We start from the raw sequence: 19,131 nt of genomic DNA on the forward strand, positions 1-19,131 counted from the left end.
TGGTATGATTGACTGGATGTCTGATGTCAAAAGAGGGGTTTCAAACATCCCTAAGAAATGATGACTGTACTTTAATCATGGCAGTGATTCGTTACTTACAGAAATTGAAAGATCCGTATTCTCCTTTGAAACTAGGTCTGGCAGGAAATAAATGTGGAAGCTAAACATGTTAAGGATATCATGAAAACACTAGAGAGCTTTAAACTGGAGAGCACTCCCTTGAAAGCTACACAGCATGAGCCTCCAGCCTCTGAGGGAGAAGTCTGGTCCTTGCCTGTACCAGTTGAACGAAGGTAAGTGGGACTGGTTAAGTAACAAATTAGCACAAGAAATGGACAGCGTGGTTGCACATACAGGAGGAGAACTGGGTGGCTGAGCCAGGAAAGGGAGGGAGGTTTTTACTGATGGCCCTTTTATAACTAATTGTATAATATGACTGACCTATTTCAAATTGTAAAATTTAGGTGGAAATGAGCCAAAAATTTGCTTTGGTGAATGAGCTTAATCTATTGGAGACTTTATTTTAGGAAAGAAGCATGAGACTGAGAATTGAAATAGCTGGGATATGGTTCTGTCTTTGCCACTTTCTGACTTTGGGAAAATACTTTAGCATTTCTAAGGCCTCAGATTTTTCCTCTGTAAAGTGAGTGAGGTAGACTAGAACAGTGTTTCTTAAAAGTGTCACAGAATACTGCTGTTTATCAAGTTATACTTGGGAAGTGGATGTGGCTCAACTGATAGAGTGTCTGCCTACTGTATGGGAGGTCCAGGGTTCAAACCCAGGGACTGCTGGCCCATGTGATGAGTTGGCCCACGCTGAGCACTGCCGCGTGCAAGGAGTGCTGTGCCACACAGGGGTGTCCCATGCATAAAGGAGCCCCACGTGCAAGGAGTGCATCCCGCATTGAGCTTCCCAGTGCGAGAAAAGCAGTGCAACCTGCCCAGGAGTCGCACCACACACATGGAGAGCTGACACAGCAAGATGACTTAACCAAAAAGAAACACAGATTCCTGCAGCTGCCGAGAATACAAGTGGACACCGAACACACAACAATGGGGGGAAAAGAAATAAAATAAATCTTTAAAAAAAAAAGAAAAGTTACACTGTTGCTAAAATAGAAAAAAAATTTTTTTAATTCACAAAGAAAAATGAAAAATATTCTCAGTTTTAGTTTTTTCTCTGGCGTTTTTTTTTTTTGTGTTATGTATGCAACTTCCTATTAGCATGTGCCAGCCAGTTAACAGTGAGTGAAAATATATGAATGTATGGAGTTATAGTACGAAGAATACTGTGATTTCAGGTTCATTGGCCTCTAACCAGTTGAAGAATCTTGGAAGTAGGACATTGCTCGGTTCATACAGTTTTAATATTCTAGCCTTGTAACTCTTATTTCTTGATTGTATTTTATAATGACATGGATGTTCTGAACACTATTTTAGGCTACATTATTTCTCACAATGAGCCTCAAATAAGTAATATTTTCCCTATTTTTCAGATGAAAGCTGAGGTACAGTGAACTTAGATAGCTTGCCCCCAAGGTCACAAAGCTGATAATGCTTAGCACTAGGATTTGAGCCCAGATATACTTGATTACAAGCTGCTACTCTGCCATACAGGCTGCTCTCAAACAAATATACATAAAGATGTGTGGATTCTGGAGTGTCGTCCCAGAGTCTGAAAATAGTAGGTAGCTGGTGGAGCCCAGGAATTGGTGGACGATTCTGATATAGGTGGTCCTGGATTACTATTTGAAAAGTACCATGCCACAGTGTCCCTCTCCAGTTTTAAGATCAACTCATGGGCACTAATCATTTCTTAGCCACTTTAATTTTCTTCAACCTCAGATAAAAGTACTAATGTTATTGAGTCCAAATATCTTTCTTTCCCTTGCTTACAAGCACTTTTGCATATATTTTACATGATATGTTAGAATTAAAGAACATTATAGTAGTAGACTTTTTGAAGTAATAATAGGAAAATATATGAAAATAGGGGCAAAGTCATAAGTCATTTTGGTTTATTTCCTTCTAGTCATTGTGTACTTTTTATTTCCACAGTTATAGTTGTTGTATCTATGATACACAGTTTTGCACTGTTTTCTTTTAAAATCCTGATAATAAGGCAGCAGTCACTGCACATATTGCTTTGTATCAGGTTCTGTGTTGTTTTACATGTATTAATAATCAAAACCGTCTTAGAAGATGTAGGTACTAATTTTTTAGCCTCAATTTCACAGAAGAAAACTTAAGCTTAGATAAGTTAGTTTGCTTATCAAAATCATTTATGATTTATAGTCCATATCAAGCATTTTTCTCTGCTTTTGCCAATTTTTGAGTGGGATGTAACTTACATGTTTACCCTCTAATTGGTGTTTCCCCCTTGTTTTGGCTGTTAGAAAGCTGCAGTGAATATGTGTGAGTAAAACTTTTTCCACATTTATAACTTGATTTCAGCAGTAGAACTAATAAATGAGTCAAGTTAGATTTTTGTTTTTTTGTCAATGTATTTTGCCCCTATTTACTTCTTCTTTTCTCTCCTTGAGAATCATCTCTTTATCCTATAATTCCTTTCTCAGTTCTTTTTTTAAATTATAGTTACATATATGTAATGTAATCTTTCTCAGTTATTGGTAAGAACTTTCCAGTGAATAAATGTATCCAGTGAAAATCAGCTGATTGTAAACTTAGTGAACTCACCTGAGTCTTACAGTCAGAGGCAAGAGGGATAGTGGGAAGTTGAATTAGATTAGCCTTTTTATCTTGAAAATTCCATGATGATGAGCCCTAAATAGTGTCCTCCTTATTGCTGCTTTCTTTCTTCAATATCTGTTTTTCTTCCCCTCTCCCTCTCTGCTCTTTTTGCTGTCTGTGTCCATATGTTGTGTGATCTTCTGTATCTCTCTTTTTGCCTTCTCATCTTTCTCTAGGATTCACCGGGATTCGATCCTGGGGATGTCCGATGTAGAAAGAGGTTCCCTGTCAATTGTGCCACCTCATTACCTGGTTTCTACTGTGCTTCACCTTGACTGCCCCCTTCGGCTCTCTTTTGTTGTGTCACCACCTTGCTGCGTGGCTCATTTGCACGGGCACTTGGCTTGCTGCGTGGGCACTTGACTCACAACATGGGCACTGGCTTACCACGTGGGCACTTGGCTCTCCATGTGGGCACTGCTTGCTACACAGGCACCCACGTGGGCACTAGCTCACTGCACAGGCACACTTTCTCTTCTTTTTCACCAGGAAGCCCCAGGGATTGAATCCGGGTCCTGCCATATGGTAGGCGGAGGCCCTGTCAGTTGAGCTACATCTGCTTCTCTTCAGTATCTTTTATTGTCCCAGATTTTGAATGCATTGGGTTACTATGTATTCCCCCCCCCTTTTTTTTTTTTACCTTATTTGCTGCATCTTTCTTTTTCTTCCTATAGTTTATTTGTTCCTTCAAAACCTTTTTTGTCCTTAGTCTTCATTTGCATTCATGCTTTAAAAGCTTATTCTGATTTCTTTCAACTTTGTTGTGATTCTAACCTTGTCATTGCCTAAATTTTAGTCCCATTTGGTGAACAGATTCAGTTGATCGAGTAATTCTCTTCTGGAGAAATGCACAGAAATGTGAGTGCAGGGAGGTTCATTGGAGCCTTGTGGAGGAAAGCTCAGAAGTGGCCTACATGCCTTAGAGGTGGTTCTTTTTAAATGTCTTTGGAAAATCAGATGGTGTCCCTCCAATATCTTCCCATTATACCAAATAGAGCCCAACTTTCTTACCCTGGCCCTCTGAGGTCTGCCCCAGCTGCCTCTGTGACCTCAGTTCTGAGTTTGCTTTCTCCCAGGCCTGTGTTCCTGCCTCCTGAAGCAGGCCCCACACGCAGGTGTCTGGCCTTTGCCATTCCTTTCCTTCCATGTTGAGTGTCAGGTTGCTTATTTCATTTCTTTCAGTTAACCTGAGAAAGGCCATTTTTAACCACCTTAATTAAAATGCTACCTTCCATTACTAAAGCCCCTTAACTCTTCTTTATTTTTCTTGATAGCACTTGATATCATCTGATGTTTATGAATGTTTCTTCATTGCTGTCACACACACACCACACTTCCACTTGTATATATGTTTTAAAGCAAGCACTTTAAAAAATTATTTTTAAATTGCTGTGTCTCTAATGCATAGAATAGTGCCTGGCATATAATAGAGGTTCAGTAAATTATTTATTGGATGAGTGAATGTCTAGTGAAAAGAGGTGGATAAAGCATGGCACATTTTATTTTATATGACTGACTGCCATCCAATAATTAAAATTTATTTGTGAGGGGAGAGGATTGTGGGAAGATGGCAGAGTAGGAAGCTCCAGAAAACAGTCCTTCCACCAAAACAACTGATAGGTAGAAGCAGTTTGAATCAGCTATTTTTGAACTCTGGAGTCTAGGAGAACAATTGCAACATCCAGGGAAGAGGTGGCTGAAGAGGCTGGTAAATTTCAGTAAAGCTTAGTGAATTTCACCTGCCCTGTAGCTGTTATCACCCCCCCCCCCCCAGCCATATGGGCTTCCCTGTGGGGACTGTAGTCTGGGTTCCTATAGAGCTTCCTGGTGCCAGGATGGGCTTTCAGGGACCTAGCCCATCAAAATGTGGGGTGTATGGTCTGATTGCTGCTGGCTGCCATTGATTGCTGATTTTGATAGCTGCTTTGATCTTGGGATGGCCACTGTGTATAGGCAGAGGCTGCAGAGGAGTCTTAAAGAGAAACTACCTCCTTTTTTTTCTTTCCTTTTCCTATTTGTGAGCAAAAAATAATTTAGAAATGTCACAAACTGGTGGGGCCAGCTGTCAACAAGAAAAAAAGAAACAAATGGCAGTCCCAGTGAAGTAGGAGAATTAGATTCCCAGAGTTAAAATAATATACTCAGAATGTCCAGTTCTCAACAAAAAATTGTGAAGTACATGAAGAAATAGGAAAATATGGCTCATTTTCAGGAAAAAAAGAATTTGACAGAAACCATCCCTGGGGAAACACATTCAAAGGAACTCTTATTTTAAATCAGCTGTCTTAAATCTATTCAATGAGTTCAAGGAAACCATAGACAAAGAACTAAAGGAGGGAAGTGGATTTGGCCCAACAGATAGGGCACCCGTCTACCACATGGGAGGCCCAAGGTTCAAACTCAGGGCCTCCTTGACCTGTGTGGAGCTGGCCCACGCACAGTGCTCATGTGCATGAGGAGTGCCATGCCACGAAGGGGTGTCCCCCACATAGGGGAGCCCCACATGCAAGGAGTGTGCCCTGTAAGGAGAGCTGCCCAGCACTGGCGCCAAACACTTGGAGAGCTGACACAGCAAGATGACGCAACAAAAACAAGACACAGATTCTGGGTGCTGCTGACACAAGTGTACACAGAAGAACACACAGTGAATAGACACAGAGAGCAGAAAACTGGGGTGGGGGATGTCAGGGAAGGGGAGAGAAAAAAATAAAGAAGAAATCTTAAAAAAAAAAAGGAAAGGGAATGAGGAAAACGATGTCTGAATAAAATAAGGAGATAGAAATAAGAAGGAACCAAATAAATTCTGAAGCTGAAAAGTGCAGTAATCAAAATGAAAAACTCACCAGAGAGATTGAACAGCAGATTTGAACAAGCAAGAGAAAGGATCAGCTAACTTGAACACAAGACAATTGAAATTATCCATTGTGAAGATCAGAAAGAAAATGAACAGAGCCTGGGGGACTTGCGGGATACCGTCAAGCACACCAAGATACATAACGTGAGAGTCCCAGAAGGACAAGAGAGAAGGAAAGGGGCAGAAAAAAGTAGTTGAAAAAATAATGGCCCTCAGTTCCCCAAATCTAACTGAAGACATGAGTATACACATCCAAGAAGTTCGATGAACTCCAAGTGGGATAAATTCAAAGATATCCACACCAAGACATACAGTGAGATTGTCAAAAGCTAAAGACAAAATTTTTTTTTTTTTAAAGATTTATTTTTATTTTATTTAATTCCCCTCCCCTGGTTGTCTGTTTTCTGTGTCTTTTTGCTGCGAAAAGACAAAATTTTGAAAGCAGCAAGAGAGTAGCCACTTGTCATATACAAGGTAGTGTGAATAAAATTAACTGGATTTCTTATCAGAAAACGTAGGCCAAAAGACAGTAGGATGACATTTAAAATTCTTAAGGGAAAATAACTGTCAACCAAGATTTCTATATCCAGAACATTATTCACAATTGAAAGTAATCGAGATGCTCATCAGCAGATGGATGGATTAACAAAATGTGATTTATCTTTTCAGTAGAATGGTATTCAGACATAAGAATAAGTGAAGTGCTAGGAAGAGGATTTGGCCCAATGGATAGGGCGTCCGCCTACCACGTGGGAGGGCCAAGATTCAAACCCAGGGCCTCCTGACCCATGTGATGAGCTGGCCCATATGCAGTGCTGATGTGCGCAAGGAGTGCCATGCCACACGGGTGTCCCTCACGTAGGGGAGCCCCATGCACAAGGAGAGCACCCTCTAAGGAGAGCTGCCCCATACAGAAATAGCACAGCCTGCCCAGGAGTGGCGCCACACACACGGAGAGCTGGCACAGCAAGATGACGCAACAAAAAAAGAGACAGTTTTCTCAGTGCCACTGATAAAAATACAAACAGACACAGAAGAACACATAGCCAATGGACACAGAGAGCAGACAACTGGCGGGGGTGGGAGGAAAGGGAGAGAAATAAATAAATCTTTAAAAAACAACAACAAAAAACTTGGACACACAAAAGGTCATTTATGAGAGCTGTTTAATGATATAGCAAATGCCTCATCATATAGTAAGTAGAGGTAAATACAAGAATATATGTGTAAATGATAGTTTCAATTCTGTTTAAATGAAAGAAAAATAAATGTTAAATGATTAACCCTAGATAGTAGAGCCATAGGGTTACAAGTGATTTTTAAAATTTTTTAGTAGTTTGTTGTGTTTCAATGTCTGTTTTGTATCATTTTTCTAGTGGGAGTAAAAAGAAGTATCTATTTTAAGGGACTATTTCCACTGCCTGTTTTTTCTCTCCCAAATTGAACCCCCATCCTCACTTCCTCTTCTACATTGGTTTGTTTCCATTGTCCTCACACTTTCCTCAGCCTTCCATATTGGAATGTCTTTTTTAATCCTGTGTCTCTTGGACCCTAATCTCATGCCTTGGTAATATTTGAGACCTACAGGCTGGTGTGCCTGCTTTCTCTTTTTCCGTTACCAGTATCTCTTCTGTATTAGTCTCATCTTTCTAAAACCTCTTCAGGGAAGTGGACTTGGCTCAACGGATAGAGCATCCACCTACCACATGGGAGGTCCGCGGTTCAAACCCCGGACCTCCTTGACCCGTGTGGAGCTGGTCCATGCGCAGTGCTGATGCGCGCAAGGAGTGCTGTGCCACGCAGGGGTGTCCCCCACGTAGGGGAGTCCCATGCACAAGGAGTGCGCCCCGTAAGAAGAGCCGTCCTGCGTGAAAAAAGGCCAGCCTGCCCAGGAGTGGCACCGCCCACACAGAGACCTGATGCAGCAAGACGACACAACAAAAAGACACAGGTTCCCGGGCTGCTGACAAGAATAGAGGTGGACACAGAAGAACACACAGCGAATGGACACAGAGAGCAGACAGCTGAGCGGGGGAAGGGAAGGGGAGAGAAATAAAAAAATAAATCTTTAAAAGTAAATAAATTTTAAAAACCTGTTCAGTGGTTCCTTGTTGACACTGAGATTTTGAAAAGGCAAATGCTGAGAACTGGCATTCTAGTCTTCCACTTACCAAACCACTTTATCTGTTGAGTATCATCTCACCAGTCTCTGTCAGGCTATTTTCTTCGTAATCCTCTACACAGATTATGCTCATTTTGATTTCTTTGTTTTTGTTCTCTGATTCTCGTGTGCAATCGCACTCTCTTGTTCACTTCACATTCTGTGTTTCCAGGACCAATTTATTTCCCATCTGCAGGAAGCCATTCCCATTGCTTTAGCACTAGGGCCCATTCATACCTTCTGGTATACTTGCATGGTTTTATGTATCTTTTTACTTAACTGTACTTAGAGGTATTTGAGAATACTACCCCCTCCCCATTTTATTACTCCTTTTTAAAGGCCCCAGCCAAGTCTTGAAGTGTAGTAGGAGGCTAATATTTGAGAGGTCTTAGTTCTGCCACAGAAATAAAGATGAAGTAAGATGATGTGTGTAAACATAAAGCACCACACAGTTTTTGTGACTGTGTACATTACTGCTTATATCGCACTACTTTTCCTCGTCTTAAACCACCAGACAGTCCTGTTGATTTAAAACTATGTCTTAGGCTCAGTGTCCTTTAGTTTATTCATGCTGTCCTGTGTTTTGTCATTGCCTTGGCCTCTGTTTCAATGCTCTTAGCTTGCACACTAGTGTGTGTGTGTATCCCCGTATTTGGAACAACAGTAGGAGTTGCTTCTGACTATTTTGACCTTGTGCTTGTTTAGACCCTCACCAGGACCTAGGAAACGCCAGTCTCCTCAGTGCAGTGATCCTAAGCCACATGGCCACCGTCCAAGCACAGCTGCCAGAGCTCACCGTTCATCTGCACAGAGTCTTCATGGTGACAGAGGGAAGGCAGTGCGTTGTCGGGAAAAGAGAGAACAGAATAAAGGAAGAGAGGAAAAGGTAAACGTTACTGCTTTTCATAAATGAAATATTCATCAGCCTTAACAATGAACACTGTACCAATTTCAATAAAATTAGTCATTAACCGTTTGCCATAGCAATAGTAAAACTTTAGCAGTGCTTTACCTCAACTAGGTGATTTCCCACTCACTCATCAACAGATATTTTTGGTTGTTTTTTCTAACTTTATTTTGGTATTATTTCAAGCTTGCAGAAATGTTGCAAGAAGAGATAGGAATAGTGTAAGGACATTTTTAGCAGCAGTTAATATTTTGTTCCTTTTGCTTCATCATTTGCTCTCTGGATACCTTTCCCTGAACCATTTGAGAGCAAGTTGTAGGTATCAGGCCTCTACCCTGAAATACTTCAGGATATTTCCTAACTTCTAGGACATTGCTTTACATAAACATAATATAGTTATCTAAAGAAATGAATTTTATGTTGCTAGAGTACTATTATCTACCCCAAAGACCTTAATCAAATTTCATCCATTGTCCCAGTGATGTCACTTTTAGGTATTCTTTTTTTCCTCAGGGCAGGCTTATACTTTGCATTTACTGTCATGTATCTTTTAGTTCCTTTTAATCTGAACATTTCCTCATCCTTTTTTTTTTTTTAACCAATTTTATTGATACATTATTGATACATATCAACAAAGCATAAAGTTCATCCAGACTACATAGTCAGTGGTATTAAGCACTACCACGTAGTTGTGAATTCATCACCTCAATCATCATTAGAGTATTTTCATTATTTCAATAATAATAAAAAACAAAATCCATCACCTCTCGATCTCTCTATGCTTCCCCTGCTGTCCATAGCTCCCATTTCTGGCTGTTCTTGCACAGTTTTTTTTCTCTTTATAAATTGATTTATATTTACATTTTATGTAAATGGAATCCTACAAATTTATGCAGTGTATTTAGTTCATAATAGTGCAATCATAAAATATTTGTCCTTTTGTGTCTGGCTTGCTTCGCTCAACATAAAGTCCTCTGGGTTCATCCATATTGTCATATGCTTTATGACTTCATTTCTTCTTACAGCTTTATAGTAGTCCATCGTGTGAATCTATCACAGTTTGTTTATCCATTCATCAGTTGGTGGACAGCTGGGTAGTTTCCAGCTTTTGGCAATCGTGAATAATACCACTATGAACATAGGTGTGCAGATGTGTATTTGTGTCACTGCTCCAGTTCTTCTGGGTATATACAGTACTGTATTTGTACATTAGCAGTATTGCAGGGTTATGTGGCAAATCTATATTCACCTTCTTTACGAACTGCCTAACAGTCCTCCACAGTGGCTGTACCATTCTGCATTCCCACCAACAGTGAATAAATGTTGCTCTCTCTCCACATCCTCTCCAACACTTGTGGTTCTCTGTCTTTTTAATAGTGGCCATCCTGATAGGTGTGAAATGATATCTCATTGTAGTTTTGATTTGCATTTCTCTGTCATGAGTGATGTTGAACATTTCTTTATGTGTTTTTTTCACCATTTGTATTTCTTCTTTGGACAAATGTCTGTTCAAGTCTTTGGCCCATTTTTTAATTGGGTCGTTTTTCTTTTTATTGAGTTGTGACATCTCTTTATATATCCTGGATATTAAACTCTTATCAGACATGTGATTTCCATATATTCTCTCCCATTGAGTTGGCTGCCTGGAGGTGCAAAAGTGTTTAATTTTGAGGAGATCCCCTTTATGTTTTCTTTGTTTTCTTTAGTTGCATGTGCTTTGGGTGTAAAGTCCAAGAAAACACCACCTACCATAAAGTCTAAGATGTTTCCCTACATTTTCTTTTGGTAGTTTTATGGTCCTGGCTTTTATATTTAGGTCTTTGATGCATTTTGACTTGATTTTAGTGTAGGGAGTGAGATAGGGGTCCTCTTTCATACTTTTGGTTATAAATATCCAGTTCTCCTGATACTGTTTGTTGAAGAGACTGTTTTGTCCTATTCACATGGACTTGGTAGGTTTGTCAAAAACTAGGTGAGTGTTTATTTCTGAACTCTCAATTCTATTTCACTGATCAGTGTGTCTCTCTTTGTGCCAGTACCATGCTGTTTTTACCACTGTAGCTCTTTTGTCTTTCTTGACTTGGCATTTTTGGTATATACAGCCTAGTCCTTTTGTAGAATGTCCCTCAGTTTGTGTTAGTCTCTTTTCTCATGATTAGATCAAGGTTATGCATTTTTGGCAAGAATACCACTGAAGTGATGTTTTGTTCTTGAAAGCCAGTATATCATATGAAGTGGCACATGATGTCTATTTGTCCCTTTACTGGCAATAGATTTGATCACTGGTTAAGGTGCTGTCCACTGGGTTTTACCTCTGTAGACATACTATTTTTCCCTTTATAATGATTTGTAGGGAGATACTCTGATAGTTTGTAGGTACCTTATTTCTCATCAAAATTCCACCTTTTCCTTTTAGCATCCAATGATGATTCTTGGCCCAAATCAGTTATTACTATGATGAATACAAACTTGTGATTTTCCATCGCCAATCTCTTTGACCATAATTAATTGGCATTCCCTTGTTGGGAAAAGATTTACCTTCTTTCCCTTTATTGAATTATATCAATTTGAACTTCTTTATCTTATTTTAGTCTGTAGTTTTAGTCTTTTATTATTATTATTATTTTGATGCTTAAATTGTTCCAGTTTTGAGGAGTGAGTGCCCCTTGAAGCTGGAACCTATTTCTTTTTGATATGTCCTCATCATTTTCTTTATTTCTTTCTTAAAGATTTATTTTTATCTATTTCTTCCACCCACCCCCATTGTTTTGCACTCGCTGTCTCATCTTTTTTTTTTAAGATTTTATTTATTTATTTTTCCTCCTTCCCTCTGTTGTCTGCTCTGTGTGTCCATTTGCTGTGTGTTCTTCTGTGTCTGCTTGTATTCTCATTAGGTGGCTCTGGGAACCGATTCTGAGACTTTCCAGAGTAGGAGAGAGGTGATCATTCTCTTGGCGCCACATCAGCTCTCTGGTTTGCTTTGTCTCTTATTATTTCTCCTCTCTGTCTCTTTTTGTTGCGTCATCTTGCTGCGCCAGCTCTCCGCATGTTCCAGCACTCCTGAGTAGGGTAGCACTCCTGCATGGGACATTGCTCCACGTGGGCCAGCTTGCCACGTGGGCCAGCTCGCCTTCACCAGGAGGCCCTGGGTATCGAACTCTGGACCTCCTATACGGTAGACGGTAGACGGGAGCCCAGTTGCTTGGGCACATCCGCTTCCCTCATCTTCCTTTTTTTTAAGGAGGCACTGGGAACTGAACACAGAACTTCCCATGTGGGAAGGAGGCACCCAGTCACTTGAGCCACCTCTGCTCCCTGCTTGTTGTGTCTCTCATTGTGTTTCCTTGTTGCATTGTCATCTTGTTTCATTGTCAGCTTACCGTGCCAGCTCTCTGTCTTGCTTGTATTTTCTAGGAGGCACCTGGAACCGAACCTGGGACCTCCTGTATGGTAGGTGGGCACCCAAGGACTTGAGCCACATCTACTCCCCGCACCCATCATCATTTTCTAAGCACTCATTTTTTGGCACAGTTGGGTGTTCCAGGAGGCTTATCTTGTATTTCCCCTCTCCCATTCCTGGAAATGCCCAGTTTTCCAGGGAGCTCTCATTCCTTTTAGTTGGAGAATGGTATTTATAAACCAAGATTTTACTTAGCTAATGGCTAGTTTTTGAGGGCTTATACTGTCCAACTACTAGTAAGAAGCATATAGGAATTTAAGAGCTCAGCATTGTTTTCTCTACTTCTACCTCTTCTCACAACCTTTACCCTCCCCCCACTTATCCACCTCCCTCCCCCTAGCTCAAGGCACATGTCCACTGGTTGAGATGTAGCAAAGTGTAGGGTGACTTGTTTGACTTGTTGTGTCAAAAGGACCCCTCTACACTATCTGGGCAAAATAGGCACTGAGGACGTTAAAATAGAAAACCCCCAGTGCTGCTCCTATCCTCTCCTTTCCAAAACATTACATCAGCCCTTCTTTCAGGCTCTTTCTCCTAGATTTGCAATCTTGCTTTTTAATTCCACGTGAGAACCTGTGCAGTAACAAGCAAAGCCAAATTTTTAATCAGCCCCCTTCTTTGTTAGCTCTTGGTTTGGTGCCATCTGCCTTACTTTTCCCTGCTTCTGGGATTCACTTCCTCCTGTAAATCGGATTCTCTGAGTATCTTTCACCAGATAGTTCTGTCGTCCGACATTGCTGCACTTCCCTAAAGCTGTTCTGCTTTAATTCCTGAAGCGAGAAGGGGTTGGGGGGAGGGAGCTAGTGAGTCTGAACTTGTGCGGCCTGTCGGTCCCAAGGCTGCCCTGGCCCATCATGTAGGGCAAGGATCAGAGCCCGCTGTCCTCCGTGAGCTGTGGACCTCAGTGTCCTCTTTCTTTTGCATCTCATGCCTCTACTTTTATACCCAGAGAAACCACGCTCAGACCTTGATACCGTCTACAAATGAATTGTTCAAGAGGGAGTAACTTGAACTATACGATCTGCTTGTTGAGACAGGGAAATAAAAAGGTTTTTGAAATACAGTGTGTGGGCTTTCACTCAGGTAGGCTTCTGTTTAAGCACCAGACCTTCTGCTTCTGGCTGTGTTACTGTCTTTGGGTTACTTAGTCTGTCTAAATTTTATTTCCTCAGATATAAAATTATAATAGCACCTGCCTCAGAGGATTTTTTTTTTTAAGATTTATTTTGTTTATTTAATCCCCCCTTATTTGCACTTGCTGTCTGCTCTCTGTGTCCATTTGCTGTGTGCTCTCTGTGTCTGCTCGTCTTCTCTTTAGGAGGCACCAGAAACCGAACTTGGGACCTCCCACGTGGCGGAGAGGCACTAAATTGCTTGAGCCACCTCAGCTCCCTGCTTTGTTGTGTCTCTTGTTGTCTTTCCTCTTTGTGTCTTTTTTGTTGCTTCATCTTGTTGCGTCAGCACACTGCATCTGTCCATCGTACCAGCTCACCTTCTCCAGGAGGCACCAGGAACTGAACCCGGGACCTTCCATGTGGGAGGTGGGAGCCCAGTTGCTTGAGCCACATCTGCTTTCCCTCATAAAGTTTTTGTGAGGATCAAATGAGAGAACATTTTTTGGTACATAGATATATACACATTAGCTATTATTTTATTTCTCAAATATTCTAGGTAACTGAGATTTTGCTGTATTTGCTATCACAACAAACAGTTTTACCATTGTTAATTTTGTTGTGACTTTGAGATATTTTAAGAGTTGATGACTACATTCAAAATACTCTTGAATTTATTCAAATGCCAGAGTGGAAATACTAAGTTAAACATAGCATAGAAAAAAAGTTTTTTATGTATCAGTGAAAGTATTTTAGTTTTGGGTTTGAGACTTAAACTCTTCCAGCATCCTTTGTTCCTGTATTGTTTTATGAACATTGTAAGGGGGAAATACATGCTATATAAACGTAAAATCAGTTTTATCTGTGCCTTTGCTGAGTATTGACATTGCTTAGGTAGTTGCTAAAGTCCTCAGGACTTCAATCGGGAGGCATAGCGTCACCAGAGAGCACGTGTGTGGAAGAGACTTTCTTCCTAAGTCAGTGTGTGTCGGTTGAAAATATGTGCCCAGCACTGAGGAACTTACATTTGGGCAGACCATACCAACACATTTCCAACAGTTATAAACCCGTTAAGTGCTAAACCGTGAAAGTGACTGATGGCAAGAGCAGGTAGAATTCTCAGAAGGGGGCTGGGGGTGGTTAGAAAGCTTCATGGAAGAGATGAAACCATTAAGTCATAGAGGATGACTAGGTTTTTTCTCTTTGTAAAAAGTTTTAATACATAATCACTTCAGAAAATGGAACAAGTAAAAGAAAACTCAGACTCACATTCTTAATCTACCCAGAGATCTGTTAATCCCATGGCATATACAAGATTCTAAACCTTTTCTTTATATGGGGTTTCTTTTTCTTACTGCAAGGAGAATTAAAAAGTATCTGTTCGTTTCAGTTATCACTGCATTTTGAAAGTTTTTGCTTTGTTAAATTGGTCTATTCTAAATGTAGTAGAGAAAAGGAAATAGGAGCACTGAGAAGTGAGAATGATGAAAGTTGTGTTCTGATTAGAGTGGTAAGAAATGTATGTTGGAGTAGTGGGTGTGGTGGGGGAGAAGAGAGAAGGATGGAGTGGTAGGGCTATGAGAGAGATAGAGCTTCCAAGAAAGGCAAGCATTGGGAGTGGATGTAGCTCAAGTACCTGAGCACCTGCTTCCCATGTATGAGGTCCTGGGTTCAATCCCTGATACCTCCTAAAACCAGAGAAACAAAGAAAAGCAAGCTTGAGTGTGGACTTTAGGCAGAAACAGAAACAGAAAGTTTCAGCCTGGTGGGGACATAATAGTTTCCCTGTGAGGACAGTTATCAGTGGAATTAATAAAGGTTTTAGTTCTTTGAGGTAATTCCACTCAGTTTACCTTCTTTGGGGGTTCATATTTTATTTCTAATTTTATTTGATGACTCCAATGATAGGAACAAAGTAAGGAAATTTGCATATATATAGGGAATCTCTTTCTTCAAATGCTATTTAGTTTTTTTTTTTTTTAACTTGGCATCTCGTACATGGGAAGCAGGTGCTCAAACTACTGAGCTACATCTGCTCCCCTGCTATTTACTTTTATGGGGTGGAAGTGTATATTTATTTGAATTTTTTTTTTTCTTTTAAATGTTACATTAAAAAAATATGAGGTCCCCAAATACCCCCCACCCCACCCACGCCACTCCTCCAACATAACATGCTCTTCCATTATTGTGGTACATCCACTGCACCTGGCGAATACATTGTAGAGAACCGCTGCAGCACATGGGCAGTGGTCCACATTGTGGTCCACACTCTCCCCCAGTCCACCCAGTGGGCCACGATGGGACACACAATGTCCAGCATCTGTCCCTGCATCACCACCTAGGACTTTATTTGAATCTGTATACTTCAGTTTGTAGCTTATTTGTAAATTGTATATTAAGAGAAACAAATGTCAACAATAGAATCCAGGAAAAAAAGAAGGTGCATACTCTGTAAAAAGGTGATAATGTTTCATAGTGTGGAAATACATTAGTTAGGATGCTGTCAGCTGCAGATAATAGAGCCTGACAAAAGTTTGCTTAAAACAGTCTTTCTAAATGCCCTGTTGTATTAGCCAAAGGGGTGCTGATGCAAAATACCAGAAATTGGTTGGTTTTTATAAAGGGTATTTATTTGAGGTAGGAGCTTACAAATAACAGGCCATAAAGTTACTTCCCTCACCAAAGTCTATTTTCACGTGTTGGAGCAAGATGGCTGCCAAAGTCTGCCAGGGTTCAGGCTTCCTGGGTTCCTCCCTTCCAGGGTCTTGCTTCTTCCTGGGCTCAGGGTTCCTCTCTTCCTGGGGCTGGCTTCTCTTTCCTCTGTGAGTTTACTTCCATATCAAACTCTAACGTTAAAACTCCAACATCAAAAACCCTCACCTCTGTCCTTTGCCATATCTTTTATCTGTGAGTCCTCACCCACTAAGGGTTAGGGACAACGCCCTAAAATCATGGTCCAATTAAAGCCCTAATCATGACTTAATCATGCTCAGGTACAGACCAGACTACAAACATAATCCAATATCTATGTTTGGAATTCATAACCATATCAAACTGCTATATTCCACGCTCTGAATTCCAAAAAGACATTACAATATTGGAAAAAAACTTTCAGTAAAATCCAAGTACTAAATCCTATCATAATCAATTTAAAGAAATATAGTTTGTCTTGGGGCAGAATCCTGTCTGCTATAGACCTCTGAAACTTACAAAACAATTTATCTGTTTCCAATACACAAATGGACAAAGGATAAACATTTTCATTACAATAAGGAGAACTTGGGAGGGAAACATGAGTCCCAGTCCTCTACTGTTCAGTAAACCTGCGGGGCATCCTCCATTCAATTTCAGTCTGAGTCATTCCTAAGAGGATGGTTTCTTCTCCTTGGTGCCTTGTGAGAACCCACCCTTCCCACAGGCTTGCCCAGTGGCCATTTTCTTGGGTCCACCCTCATCAAGCCATCTGGGTGTCGAGCAGGCTCCAGACCTCACTCTCCAAGAGTGTTGGGGTGATTGCCACACTAGAGGTTAGAGTCTTGACCCCCCTAGAACAGGGAGGTGAACTCAACATTCCCCCTAACCTTTGGCATTCAGCCTCAACCCTCTCAGAGCAATGAGTTGACCGTCAGGCATTTCCTAATCCATGGGGGACAGGCCCACCCCTCTCAGACCTGTGGGTGCTGACCTCAACCACCCTAATCCTTGGGGAATGTGCTCCACCCTCTCTGTACTCTGGGGCAGCAACACCCTCCTCGAACACTGGGTGGGAACATCCACCCTCCTCACTGCTGGGGAGACTCACCCTCACGTACACATGGGGGGTCCTCTCTTGGCCCAAGGCAGTGTGTTAACTCCCGATCTCTGCTTCTGTGGTTTTCCTCTTTTCCTTTTTTTTATAGCCTTATTCCTTTTAAATTTTTCATTTATTTTTATCTCTCCCCCCTTCACCCCTTCCCCATCGTCTGCTGTCTGTGTCCATTCGTAACCATATCAGACTGCTCTCTGTGTTTAGACTGTCTCATCCTTGCTGGAGGTTTAGCTTCCTTAGTGTCCAGGCACCACATGCCGCTGCCTTCACCCAGTCATAAAATACACAAAAATTGTCCTCCTTCCCCCCCATTTCCAAGAGCCCCTAGATTGTGCAGTGTAACCCCTGACTGTGAAGCACTAGTTTAAATGTAAGGGCGTTTGTGATGGTCACATAACTAGAAGATTGAAACAAGGTGGTCTGGAAGTTAGTTAATGCTGTGGGTCAGTGATGTCATCAGGAACCCAGGCTCTTTCCACCTTTCCACTCTGCCGTGTGCAGCGCGTTACCTTTTACCTTCAGGTTCTCCTCTGCGGCAGCAGGTGGCTGCCTCACTTCCAGGGTGACATCCTCGGACATGTGTCCAAAGGCAAAAAGGCAGTGTTTAAAAAGTCCTTCTCTCTTGATCAGGAATATAAATGTTTTTCAGAGATCCCTCGAAAGACCTCCAAGTGAGCCCATCACCAGGCTGGGGTTGCTCGCCCCTGCGCTCGCTCGCTGCAGGGGAGGAGGTGGGAGAGGGACACTTGCCGTTGGCAGCCTCCGCAGTGGAAGGCAGGCTCCTTGGGAATTGTGAATGGCTGTTGGGAGGCCTCCTGCTGTGAAAGTCAGGCAGAACTGTGGTCCCAGTCTGAAAGTCTTTGGTTTGGAAAAGAGTTAAGTTCCAGTGACTTCCTGCTTGTTATTTCCTTGCTTCATACCGTTTCCACTTCCCATGATCCGGTGAATTCCGCAGGCACTTCAGAAGCTGCAGCACAGGGACAGGACACTGGGGCTTCAGCAGGCGGTTCCCTAGGCAGGAGGTGGCCGGTTTGCTCCAGCTTCCTTTCTCCAAGGGGCTGGGTGGGGTGGTGGTGATGGTGGTGGTAAGTAGTAACTCAGTTCACTAAATGGAATTTTGCTGCCTTTAAAAATAGCTGGTTTTAAACCCGGGGATTTATCTTCTTGTTAATTGGTCCACCTGCAGCTTTGTCTAGTTTCATTTTAACCCCTCCATTGTTCACTTCCATCTCCTGAGTAGTTAGTATTTTCATCTGTTCCAAGGTATTGATTAAATGCTTAAGTTCAACTGATTAAATGCATTTCTTTTAAAAATGTTGTCATTTGAAATTCCATACCTCCCCTTAGCCTCACCTGTGATACTGTAGCACTTACCTCCCTTCTGCCTAGCTAAAATGGTTTTGCTTTGTCTGCAAGCATTCTTTCAGTGTTATCTTATATGGGAGCAACGAAAGAAGGAGAACTAGGATGTGCCTTCTATTTGTGTCTTCAGTCGATAGTAAATTCCTGATAGTTAGGGACAGTGTCTTTGTTCTGTGACTTCCCCACAGCTGTTAGCACAGAGTAGATACTGGTTAAATATCCGTGAGTGAATAACAACTTCATACATACTTAGAGGAAAAGATAACCCATTCCTTCTTTTTAAAATATTGCGCAATACTTTTCCTTGAATCTCACAGGGTCATTTTGGGTACTGAATATGTAGATCGTCAGAAGTTTATGTGGCCACCTGGTGGAAGGCTTTGAATGTTATGAACACTGGTTAGATCTAGAAGGGAAGAGTGGCATAGGCTGCACCAGGTGACGAAGGACTCACCATGTCTTGGGGACTAGGGGGCAGTCCTAGGACAGGGTGCCTGCTGTTTCCCCTGATACAGAGCTTCGTACATTTCCTCATTTCTGAGTATTTGGCAGTGTCTCAGTGATTTTTTCATGGTACTAATAGGTCAAAAGAAAAATCCATCCATTTTACTAGGTGACTAGGGTCAAAGAACTTTCGAGTGTTTATGTCCTAACAACTGAAAACCCGTGGGGCCCTGCCTAGCTTCTCAGACTTTGGAGCCAGAGTGGACATCCCA

At 41.5% G+C, this 19,131-nt stretch overlaps 1 protein-coding gene across 2 annotated transcripts in view; it reads left to right on the plus strand.

Annotated features, from left to right (window-relative positions):
- The window catches only part of LOC101437744 (katanin p60 ATPase-containing subunit A1), a 52,560-nt gene that overhangs the window by 22,942 nt on the left and 10,487 nt on the right, over positions 1-19,131 (plus strand). For both annotated transcript variants that reach the window (XM_058289586.2, XM_058289587.2), the window contains exons 3-4: positions 136-293; positions 8,472-8,652. In XM_058289586.2, the coding sequence (XP_058145569.1) occupies positions 136-293; positions 8,472-8,652 (339 nt within the window). The remainder of the gene's footprint in view (positions 1-135; positions 294-8,471; positions 8,653-19,131) is intronic.

Source organism: Dasypus novemcinctus, chromosome 28 (assembly GCF_030445035.2).
Source record: "Dasypus novemcinctus isolate mDasNov1 chromosome 28, mDasNov1.1.hap2, whole genome shotgun sequence".
Classification (NCBI taxonomy): Eukaryota; Metazoa; Chordata; class Mammalia; order Cingulata; family Dasypodidae; genus Dasypus; species Dasypus novemcinctus.